This window comes from Pipistrellus hanaki (genome assembly GCF_964339955.1).
Source record: "Pipistrellus hanaki genome assembly, chromosome: 4".
NCBI classification, from domain to species: domain Eukaryota; kingdom Metazoa; phylum Chordata; class Mammalia; order Chiroptera; family Vespertilionidae; genus Pipistrellus; species Pipistrellus hanaki.
In genome coordinates, this window is record NC_140506.1 from 1,215,001 (window position 1) to 1,227,294 (window position 12,294).

Below are 12,294 nucleotides of genomic sequence, written 5' to 3' on the forward strand. Positions count from 1 at the left end.
TCACTGGCAAAAAAACCCATTTTCCCCCATGAAACGATGTGAAACGACGTACATGAGCTGGCCGCAGACTGTGCCGGGAAGAAGGTCCGGGGAAAGATGGTGCCGCCCCAGAACACCACGCACTGCCCACGGCACACTGGCGGCCTCGGCCCTCTTCGCTTCCTGGGCTGCTGTGCCACGCTCTCGGTTGTAGGTATGAGGAATCTCCTTATCTTCAGAGCGGGTATTTGTGACTTCACCTTCTCACCAGAACTTGTGTGCAAGCCCAACACTGACCATGCTCCATGGTCCCCAGGCATGCAGACCAAAGTGATAAGTATGTCACCCACACCCGTGCCCAGCTGAGGTCAAGCAAGGTCGTGCTCTGCCTGTGTTCCACCCTCACGCTGCAGACAGTGTCCTCGGCAGGTTGCTCCAGCCACAGTGGCCTCACTCGGCGCTGCCTGCGGGGACGTGGCTGTTAAACGGCCGGGATGGGCCTGAGTGACAGGCTGCTGGCCACGAGCTCAATGTCTATGAATCAACAAGACTCTCTTAAACAGACACACATGCAAACAATGCATTGATTGTTTGACAAAATATTGTGATCCGAGGCTCTGGGGCATGGAAGCCTAGATTTTCGCAGGAGCAGTGTTCCGGCGTTCGCTAATGGAGTGTTTATGGTGATGTACAGAATACAGACACTGTGAGTAACAGGAATTAACTGTCTGATAGACGTGTGGATTCTGTGCTGTCTGAGAAAGCAGCTGAGTTTTCATTCTTTAAGGCTACAGAAATCCGAGTGTGGACTGCTCCTTTGAACTGCCTAGAGCATGTCTGGCCGCCTCGTTCACGAGTGAAATACATTCTTCAGCACATGCTCATTTCTGTCTGTGCCAGAGCCGGGCTTTATCTCGGAAACATTCCTTTCACCAGGGTGGGCGGTGAGAGGCCTCGTGGTCTCGGGCAGAGCCAGGCAGCCCTCACTGTGCGGGCCTCCTGAAGGCCCAGGCCCGGCCGCTCCAGCTCCTCAGCTGACTGTTTCCTAACCTCCATTGTGCTCTCTGCTCCTCTTGGGAATTGACTTACAGCCTGATCATTTGATGATTCCTTTCAATAGATTATGGTTTTAGAGATTCATTCTCTGTTAGGTGAGAAAACTCCCCAGAACATCTGGTTGTTCAACTTTTCTGCCTCTCTGAGCTCCAATAAGGGAAGAATTTGTATCACTGAGACAGAGCAGTTCTGCAGCGTGGCACTGGTCTCATCCGCGCATTCACTAACCCATCTATGTGAGTGATCAAGAGGAAATATGGCAATGATAACTGCTTTGAAATAACTGAAGAGCTATTAGGTGGAAGAGGAGACATGGATTCTGGCTCAAAGTAAGAAAGGAAATAACATAGAGGTGTCGAACCGGCAAGGCTAAGTTAGAACGTGACGTCAGACGTCAGGGTTTGCAGAGGGACTCGCACACAGGGCAGGCGTTGGATGGCAGCCTGTTCCGTGCCTCTACTGTAGACAGAGCTGTTTGGCTTGCCCATGTTTTGTGGGCATTCCGTGTTAGATTTTTTTTTTTTTTGGAGGGGGGGGGGTCCTCCTGTAACATTCTTAAAACCAGTGGATTAGATAACATTGAAAATTTTATTTCTATTCAAATTCTATATCCCTGCCTGGTTCTGATTAATGTTAAGAACATAAACTCCTATCTTCCTTTTGTTGTTGAAGTCAAACAAAAGCAGACCAAACATACCATTTTTCTCTGCGAAGGCCATTGCATCTTCTTTGGTACTGAAGGTCAGAACCATGTTGGACAAAGGATCAGCCCTGAAAGAAACAATTTTTTTTCCAGGATTTAACATTAGATTTTGGCTAAAAACAATTAATACTTAACGTAAAATGTTTAGAACATAAACAATTGCTATAATATCAATAAGTACAGTCTAAAGGAGACTGTATATTCTGAAGGGGACCAAAAAGTTCTGCCACCCCAGGATCCGAGCCATTTGGGGTGCTGACTTTAAACTGCTCCTAGAACACCCAGCGCAGACGGAGCTCTGCCCCTCCCTTCCTGCACAGGAGAGGCAGACGGAGAGGCCTGCTCCCGGAGGAAGTCTTGGATGTCTGCATCCGACTAAACCAACCGAGGATGGTGGGTGGGAGGCACAGGCAGGCCTGAGAGCTGATCACACGCGTCCCAGCTCTGGGTTCCCTGGCAGGGATCTGCCGGCCATGTCTGTTTCACTCTTCCTCAGTTACCTGTAAATCACTCATTTTGACTTTTGAAATCTAAGATTCTGTCACCCCTTTTCTCATTTTCCAAAATGACATGGATACCCCAAACTGGCATATCAGTAAGTCAAAGGTTCACCAAAAGACATATACAAGAATCTTCATGTTAGCATTATGCATAATAGCCCCACCAAAAGCTAACCAAATGTTATTAGTAAACAGCGCAATGGATGAATTTTGCATAGAGATGAACACATTAAAATTTCATGTGACTTAACAAAGATAATCATAGCATTTCAACCATTGGGTATGGACAAAGTTGTCCCTTATAAATTTCTTTAGTCTCTACAAACATGTGATTTACAACACTCCATATATTATTCCATGAAATATAAAACGTAAAGATACAAAATACCTACTATTGTGCCTATACTTCATTTTGCCAAGCAAAACGTAATTCTATTAAATTTCTTTTTAACAAGCATCCCCCCAGTCACAGCGCGGGAAGAAAAGCTGAATGTCACCCTCTGCTGAGCAGGCAGCTGACGCTGATCACCATCTCCGGCAGCGCCCGGCAGCGGCATTCTGGGAGGCCGGAGCGCAGGCTCTCGCTATCTGGCTGCTTCTCTAGTAGCAGCAGCTTCTATTCAATGCGAGGCGGTCCTGCCGCTGAACATTTGGGCCACATTCCACAGTAGAGATTTAGGTCACTGATTTCACTGGGGCCACAGAATTTATGGCTACTTTTTTCCAGCGCACCGCACACTTATTAGTCACAAATCTCAGAAACTTACAAGTTTCCTTCAAAATAGCCAGTACCCAATCTTATCTAGTCTTCCCCCCTTACAAAGAGAAATATATCTTATAAAGAAGTTTTAGTTTAAAAGTGAAGTGTTACTAATTATTAACACTATATACCCAGTGCATCTTAAACTAACGTAAATGGCTTGGGAAGTGTGCTAACAGTGCTCACAACATCAGCCATTTAAAAAAATATATTTTATTGATTTTTTTACAGAGAGGAAGGGAGAGGAATAGAGAGCTAGAAACATGGATGTGAGAGAAACACCAACCAGCTACCTCCTGCACACCTCCCTACCAGGGATGTGCCCGCAACCAAGGTACATGCCCTTGACATGAATCAAACCTGGGACCTTTCACTCCGCAGACCGAGGCTCTATCCGCTGAGCCAAACCTGTTTTGGCATCAACAGCCATTTTTATCTAATAAAGAGTACTCTGAAAACAACTGTCTATGGTTTATTTTAATATATGAATATTAAACAGGTATCCTATATACTAGAGGTAATATGCAATTGACCACCACACCCTCACAAGATGGCTGCCTACACCCAGGCTGGCAGGGGGGTTAGTGAGGAATAACCAAACAACCGAACAGCAGGCTGCGTGGAACAACCAGGCCAGTTGGGGGGGGAGGAGGGGAGAGCTGTGAGGGGCAACCAGGCCAGCAGAGGGGGCAGCTGGAGGTGACCAGGCCAGCAGCAGGGGGCAGTTAGGGTGACCAGACTGGCGGCAGGAGGGGAAGGGGGAGGTGATAGGGGCAGTTAGGCGTGATCAGGTCGGCACGCAGAGGTAGTGAGAGGCGATCAGGCCGGGTGGGGGGAGGGCAGTTAGGGGCAACCAGGCAGGCAGGCAGGCAGGTGAGTGATTAGGAGCCAGCAGTCCAGGATTGTGAGAGGCAGTCAGATATCCCCTGAGGGGTCCCAGATTGGGAGGGTGCAGGCTGGGCTGAGGGGACCCTCCGCCCCTGTGCACGAATCCATGCACAGGGCCCCTAGCGTTATAGATAAACTAGAGGCCCGGTACATGGATTCCTGCACAAAGATGGGGCAGGGAGGGGCCCTCGGCCTGGCCTGGGCCTTCCTGTAGTCCAGGACCCCTCGGGGGATGTCTGACTGCCGGTTTAGGCCTGATCCCCGCAGGCCACCGGGAAGGAGTCCATGCCGGGCCAGCCGCCAATCCGCTCTTGGTCCTCCTGCCGCCACTGCCCGCTGCGGCGGAGCTAAGTCAGGAGAGGCTCCCGTCGCTGCAGCTGCGCCTGCGAACCATAAGCCCGGCTTCCGGCTGAGCAGCGCTCCCCCTGGGAGTGCACTCATCACCAGGGGCAGCTCCTGCCTTGAGCGTCTACCTCCTGGTGGTCAGTGGGCATCATAGCAACCAGCCGACAGCCGTAACGGTCACTTAGTCTTCTCTCTATATAGGTATGTCTACATCGCAGAACACCGTGACACCTATACAGCACTGCACGGAGCGCTGTACACGAAGGGGTGTGAACATCAGACGTTTAAGAGGAAATCCGCCTGGAAAAGAGCTGGGAAAGCTGCTCCAGGAAAGCCAAGCACTCACGTGGACGCCCAGCCCATCAGAGGGTTCTCCCAGCGCTCCCTGGTGTCGAACTCCAGCCTCCACTTCTTGGTGTTGTTCACCCCGGACTGCATGTTGTTGCGCGCGGTGACGAAGATCCGGACTTTCCGGGTCTTGATGTGCTCCTCGGGGACGCCGGTCAAGGTGGTGATGTCCTGCAGAACACACGCACACACTGCTGAGCGAGAGCCGTGGGACCGCTCTATCAATGCCATGGACCAACGATGAGTATAAACACTCAGTGCTGCCATATGTATTGGGAAAACACAAGTGTATCTCTGACTCAACTAGTCTTTCTACCCACAGATTAAAAACACAATTCTTTAAAGTTATTTTAGCTGGCAACCAATCCTCTGCTTAAAATACCTTTCTACCTGCACCAATAATTAAGTATGGTTACGTTGTCAAAATTTGTGCTTGGAGGAACTATAAAAATGATCCACATAAATATTTATACAAATATGTACTTGTAATACTTGCCTACATTTAAGAAAAGTATTTTTATAGAGGATAAAATCAAAATAATCTGAGTGCAATTGGCACATACTTTTAAAGATATGAATATGTTTTAATTGTGTTTTTAAAATACATTTTTATTGGTTTTTAGAGAGGAAGGGAGAGGGAGAAACATTAATGTGAGAGAGAAACAGCAAACCCTGCCTTGCACACACCTGTCACCAGGGATCCTGAACCCCAGGCATGTGCCCTGACCTGGCATCAAACCAGCAACCTCTGGGGCATGGGTTGACGCTCAACCAGCTGAGTGAGCCACACCAACCAGGGTTTAGCTGACTGATCATTTTAATTGTCAAGTTCACTTCAAAGAGAAGGAATTTCCAGTACAACTACATTTAGTGGCTTCCTAAAACATATTCCTCAACTCAAAAGCTTGAAAAGGACTCAGCTCCTGGCAAGTCCTTAATATTTATTTCTGCTTTTGAATTCAGTATAGTTTTGCAATCTGTCATATTCACTTATTATTCAACATTTTGTATCTTTATATTAATATGTGCTGTTTCCGAAGTTACAGTGTAAGCGTAAGCTGGGTGCAGAGAAACAATGTTACAAAGTTGTGGGATGAGGCTTCGTTTCCAAATGCACAGCAGCCTCTGCAGTGTGAGCTCAATTCCTAAGGCCTGGAACGACATTCCGGCTGTTCTCGATGAGGATCCCGGGTCAGGAAACTCAGACTCACTGTCCCCCGTGCGCCGGGAACCTCGGGAGGGAAGGTGACAGGACAGGCTTCTCCTCCATAAGCATCAGCAAGTTTATAAGGAACTTACATAGTGACTTAAACACCAACAAAGCTTTTAAAATGGAAACAGTTATTTCTTGATTTGTACTCCCTACTAAAGTGCAAAACTTTTTAGGATGGAAAACCCCTTTTAAAAAAAGAAACTACTGCCAAAACTGGTTTGGCTCAATGGATAGAGCGTCGGCCTGCAGACTGAAAGGTCCCAGGTTCGATTCCAGTCAAGGGCATGTACCTTGGTTGTGGGCACATCCCCAGTAGGGGGTGTGCAAGAAGCAGCTGATCGATGATTCTCTCTCATTGATGTTTCTGGCTCTCTATCTCTCTTCCTCTCTGTGAAAAATCAATAAAATATATTTTTTTAAAAAGAAACTACCAAATGTTGCTAAGCTCTTTATATTTTGAATTCCTAACTACCAGCTTCCAAAAATTATGGCAATTAATTACCGATATCTTCCCCCAATTTACAGCAGAGACAGCTGGGTTTCTGAACTCAGAAGCACAGTGCGGACACACAAGCTGCAGTAGGCCGTGCGTAGCTGACAGAGGCCCCGGCGCCCTGACCCCCGGTCCCGCAGGCACATCCCCGTCTAGACAAACTGATTTCTCACACTCGTGAAATGCACTGCGACACTCCATTGTTATCACTTCACCCGCACAGCGCAGCCAGCGACAGACAACCTGGCCCTGGAGCGACGGGTCAATGGGAAAGCTCCCACTCCGAGACCCTGTAAAGACAATGCGGTTCTTGAAAGGACCGGAGGCACTGCGCTGGGCTCGTTACTTGTGTCGACAAAGCTGTGCTTTACCTCAAGTTCCCAATGGCCCACCCGTGACTCGACCTTTGCAATAAACAAACAAACAAACACAATTAATTAAATTAAAGCACAATCAGCAAGTGCTTTAAACTCTGCTGAATTAATCTTCTTTTCTCTTGTCTAGAGTTCTACTTCTGTGTTGCACCAGATCATCTGTCATTTTTAAAGCCTTCGAAGAGAGAAATGCTCTGAAGATGTCAATACTGCCTTTCACAGATTTCTCATTTTATTGGTAAAACAGAAAACCATAAATAATAACCCACACATTTTCTAGGATGACAAAACCTTCCATCAGATAAGGGATGAGAAGCCTTCAAGTTGGCTTTTTAAGAACCTCAAAACTCACCAGTTAACAATTATCTGTAAATCCTAATAAATCAAGTTACTTTATAGTTAATAAATACACACTTACTGAATTTTAAAACTTAACAATTTCAAGTGGTTGGGTCAAATATGAAACCTATATTCCTATTATTAAAGAATGCTACTATCTAAATAGCTAAAGTTTCAGAAACACAATCTCATGTAAATGTGCTATTTTTCACATAGTGACGAATCATCATGAGAGGTGAAAGAGCATTCGAACAGAATCTGCTACTGCAAAGACGCATTTCCCACTTCCAAAGGCCCCTCTCCCCGCCGCTTCCACAATTCCTCGCTGTGAGCACAGCCTGCCCTCCGTGCCACCGCGCTCCCGTGAGAGAGAAATGCTCAAGAAGACGGCTGAGAAAGTATATGCCAGCACATGTGAATGAACTTCATTCTTTCAAATACTAACTTTCATTATAAAATATTAGTTTTCCACATAAAAACTATATGATGCGGTTATCAACTGCTCCTATTTATCTTGTGTGAATTCCACTTTTTTTTTTTTTTTTTTAAACAAAGGAAGCAGGGAACAAGCAATGGGAAGTTGGTGTCAAAATGCAGACAAACCTCCCAGCAAGCCTCTTGCAACCACCCAGGATTCAGAGTCTTGTGGGCCTCTCTCTTTTCAATACCAGAATTTCACACATTTCAATGACTATTATGACTTCAAAGAATCAAATTTTCATCATTGTCCGTCATCTGGCGGTTGGTGTGTACAAAGGAGTCTTCTGCATGCACGCCACACAAAAGCCTCCTTACTTTTGTGGCTGTGTATCAGTGTGAGGTTTGTTTGTGACAGTCGTGTCTCTGGTAGATTGGGGTAACGCGGAGGGAGTGCAGCTGCAGGCAGGAGCCTCCTTTTGCACCATTTCCCTTAAATAAGAACGGAATAATTAGCTTCTGCCTTTATTAAACCACAAAATGACACTGGCCTTCGTAATTACTTCCGGTTGCCCCTCCCACTTAACCTTAATAGTTTACACTTGTCATAAAGAGAAATAAATGAAAAAGGTTTTTGCCAATGGGTAAATTTTTGATAGGTCTCTCAGTATACTCAAAAGAACCAAAATTTTTACCAGGCTTTTTGGGTAATGCGACTAAATTGCTTGTTATTATAGATCAACGCTAAAAAGTTTGAATAGAGCACATACCGGGACACTACAAATACTGCTTACAGAAACCTGCTCCGCTGGAGGCTACTGGCTACCAATTATGTGTTTAAATTTATGTTAGAGCTGAACTGAGGTACATTTTGTGATTGTGTTTATATTCTACTTCAACCATGAAAGAAGTTAAAAGGAAAACCATCTTAGATCTGCACTAAAGTCTTTAAGTTCCCACAGATACCTAACCCAAGAAACTCTTTAAAGGGGCTCAAGAACAATAAAGGGCATTTTATAAAATAAAATTTACAGTTTGAAAAATACAGAAAGGTGACAGCATGCCGTGTGTACTCACTCATCACATGAGAACTGCAGTCACTGTAGAGAACGCGTGGCCACAGGGTCAGATACAACCAGACTGTGAAACAGGTGCCAGGAGGGCAGCGCACTGCTGCGAGTCCCACCGGGAGGAGACGAGAGCTGCAATGTGACCCCCTGTCCCGCACGCTGTAAGCCACCAGGGAGCCCCGAGTGAGGTTTTAAGACAGAGAAAGATCACACAAATGGCTAGCACATAATGAGCAGGAAATCAGAAACTGAGAGCTGTGTCTCCATCCCACACCACGGTCACACCCAGAGGACCCTGTGCAGAGGACAGGGGCAGCAAGGGCTAAGCCAAAGGGCCAACATGGGCAAATGAAGACATCTCCGGATTCAGCATCTATAGAGCCAATTAAATGAAGTATAACAGGACCCAGTAACGTATGCGAAGTGCTTATCTTGCACAATAAAAAGAATGTGTCTCTTTAATTCAACAGCTGTTTCAGTACCTATATGTATCAGATGCTGGGCACAATGCTCAACGTACAGACATGACCACCTCTTAAAAATCACTACTGAACTTTTTAAAAGGAAAGAGTAAGCAAAAAGTGGGTGTCAGGTGCAGAAAATCTTCCTTGAAAAATATGAGTTAGTCATTAAAATACAACAAAGGGTTATGCAATCAGAGTCAGTAAGTTGCTTCAAGTTTAAAGGAGAGAACAACATAGTTTTCCTCTCTAAGGGCTGACTATTCCATTTCTTGTGTATGTCAAAGCACTGAGTACAATATATGTTAAATAAATTTGTTTGACTAAGTATACGAGGTATACCAGTTAATAATGCAGATTTTTTCAATAGATGGAGTTACACATATGTTGATATATATGTGATTTGATATGTATGCTATTTTGTTGTACTGACAGCAAGCTTCAATACTTCATATGTTAAATTTGCTGAAGGTGTTAACATCATATATATTTTTACGCTTAAAAATGTCGAATTTCGTCATTGAAATTTCATCTTGACTATGCCAAGTCACCAGCCAGGCTGCGGAGAGTAAAAAGACTAGCCTGATTTCGAGGTTCTAATCCGGCACCCGGCAGAGGGAGGGGAACTATTGTACATATCCCATATGAAGTACAGCACTGGCTGGGAGCAGGGAGTTGTGTCTGATTCAGACAAACCCGGAGGAACCCAAGCTCCACCACCTGCCTGTGCGGTACTGAAAAGGGTCAGTGGTTGAGCATCAACCTATGAACCAGGAGGACACGGTTCGATTCCCGGGCTGTGGGCTCGATCCCCAGTGTGGGGTGTGCGGAGGCAGCCGATCCATGATTCACTCTCATCATTGATGTTTCTACCTCTCTCTCCCTCTCCCTTCCTCTCTGAAATCAATAAAAATATGTTTTTTAAAAACAAGTTATAAGTGACTAAAGCAATTCTCATTGGAATGACAGTTATACAGCAATACATTCACACAACTATCGGAATCGATGCAGAGTTATACCCTAAATGACTTAGAAAACTGCTGTTAGAAAAGGCAAGTTACACAAGAGAAATGGTTGAATGCCAACTATACACGCACAAATATACACAAATGAACACACCCAATGGAAGGCCATGGCAATTAGGGCCAATATTTTGCTCCAAGATCCCCTAGAACTCAGCATCTGAACAGCAAATGTGAATCAGAACAGTATTCTTTTCAATTAATTCAGATTCAATTAAAGATAATTATAATATAATGTTTAAACCATAGCATTTCTCCTTCCAGTTAGTAAATGTCTCCAAAAGTCCTGTCTGTCCTCCAGAAAGGGGTGGGAGCTGGGGTGAGCGGAGGGAATAGACCTAAGTGAAAAAGCAATGGGAGGGCAGGGCCAGCTCTGTCTCTCTCATCCTTTGGGAGGAGAGGGAGAAAGAAGGAAAGAAAGAAGGAAGAGGAAAATGCTACAGAAGTATGAGAGAAAGAGAGAAGGGGAGGAGAACCAGGGAGTAGAAGAGACACAGAGGACACCAGGAAGAAAAGAACAGTAACCGTCAAAACATTGGCCAGAAGCCAGAACCAGACAGCCAGGCAGCGGGGGAGAGGAAGCGAGGGAGCCGGTGGCTGGAGGGAGGCCTGATGGATGGGGCACCACCCACAGCCAGGAAGGGAGCCGATGGCTGTCAGCTGCCCTGGCAGCAGAGGAGGAAGGAGCCAAAGACAGAGAGAAGGGAGAAGGAGGCAGAGCCCAACGGAGTCCGGTGAGACAAGGGCATAGCCATGGCCACAGCCGGGCACCAGCTGACAGGCCAGAGCCGAGGTGCCTGTGCCCGTGTCAGCACCGCCGTGTGGACAGCACTCGGCCTCTGCACCGACTCCCCTTCGGGTGGTGGCAGTGAGGTGTGCGGGGCCATGGAGACCGCGGGGTTAGAGGAAGGAGATGAATTCAAGATTCCAGGTCCCAATATGCCTTTATCAAAAAGCAATTTCAAAGTCAGAACTTAGACAGAAAAGTCACTGAATGCCATACGGTTCCGTATGTAAAAATCTCAATAAAATGGGGTCCTCTTGCCAGGGGGAGGGGAGCACGTGCAGGGCGGGGGGCCAATGAGAGAGAAAGGGGCATCTAATACTTTCAACAATACATTAAAAAACTGGATCCTTTCTAAAAAGTAGTTGTTAAAATGTAATCCTTGTAGAAAGCTGTAAAAATATCTCACAAACACCCAGAAGGCCCTGCTCGCCTCCCTGGCCGCCCGGTCTGGCTGCCTGTCCTCACTGGCCCCCGCGGCCCTCTCCCTCAGCAGACTGCACTGCACCGCCATTCCCTCTCCGGGCATCGGGCCGCTCCGGCAGGGCACCCCAGCCACGCTGGAATATTTAATACACCGCAGTGCTAACTAACCCGGGCCTTCTTTTACCTTTCCAGATGTTAAATCTCACACTCCTCACTTAGATTAAAAACCTTTTAAATTGTTAGATGTTAATTATAATGATATGGACGCAGTAGTCATTGTAATACGTGCCAATCAGCACACTGATCAGACCCTCAGTCTTCCATTTACATGAGCGCGTCCAGCCCGGCATCAGGTGTGCCTGTGTCTGCGTGCCGCTCAGAGGCAGCCAGGACCGTTCTCACTGCTTAGTCACCGGAGGCAGTGACATAAACACCTCCAATAACAGTACGTAACATACTCACACTGCATGCAGTGAAGTATTGGCCATGATGCAGACTGAACAAGAAGCCCTCAGACCCCTGCAGGAGCCGACAGGCAGTGGGGGCAGAGCGCCTGCGCACAGCAGCTGCGGGACATGGGGTATCAGCCAGCGTGGAGTGGGCTGTGAGGGGGCTGAGAGCCCAGGCGGAGCCGCAGAGAGAGAGCAGGGCAGAGGCAGGATGGCACCTCTGGTCTCCCATTCCGAGATGGCACTCTCTCCCTGCTCCACCGCCCTCGTAGACATGTGCATAAGGAGAAAGGCACTTGTCAGGGGAAGATGGCACCCGCTTTCCTCACTTCCTCTCCCCCTGCCTTCATGACGACGCCACCATAAGATGATGGGCAAGAGGCTTTAACAAGTTCAAGGTGGGGATTTGGATAAATTCTTGAGCTTTGAAACGATCTGACAAGCTAGCCAATTAAAAGCAAAGTACTCTCTTTCTGCTCCCAAAGCAACAACGTAAAGCCAACCTGCAGAGGAAAGCCAACCAACCAAACAAAAAATGTAAAAAACTTAAAAACCCACCCACTACATTCAAATACAGCATAAAAGAAAACACCGGCATCTACATACTAATACAAGCTCTGATGACTCATTTATAATGATAGTCAGTTAAATAAATAAAATCAGACAA

General features: G+C 46.6%; 2 protein-coding genes across 2 annotated transcripts in view; both read right to left on the bottom strand.

Annotated features, from left to right (window-relative positions):
- Positions 1–12,294, bottom strand: part of FST (follistatin) — a 142,979-nt gene that overhangs the window by 50,807 nt on the left and 79,878 nt on the right. The window lies entirely within an intron of this gene.
- Positions 1–12,294, bottom strand: part of NDUFS4 (NADH:ubiquinone oxidoreductase subunit S4) — a 51,993-nt gene that overhangs the window by 2,752 nt on the left and 36,947 nt on the right. Inside the window, exons 3-4 of the mRNA XM_084881027.1 lie at positions 4,578–4,750; positions 1,733–1,806 (exon numbers count right to left, since the gene is read on the bottom strand). Coding sequence (XP_084737153.1) covers positions 1,733–1,806; positions 4,578–4,750 — 247 coding nt within the window. The remainder of the gene's footprint in view (positions 1–1,732; positions 1,807–4,577; positions 4,751–12,294) is intronic.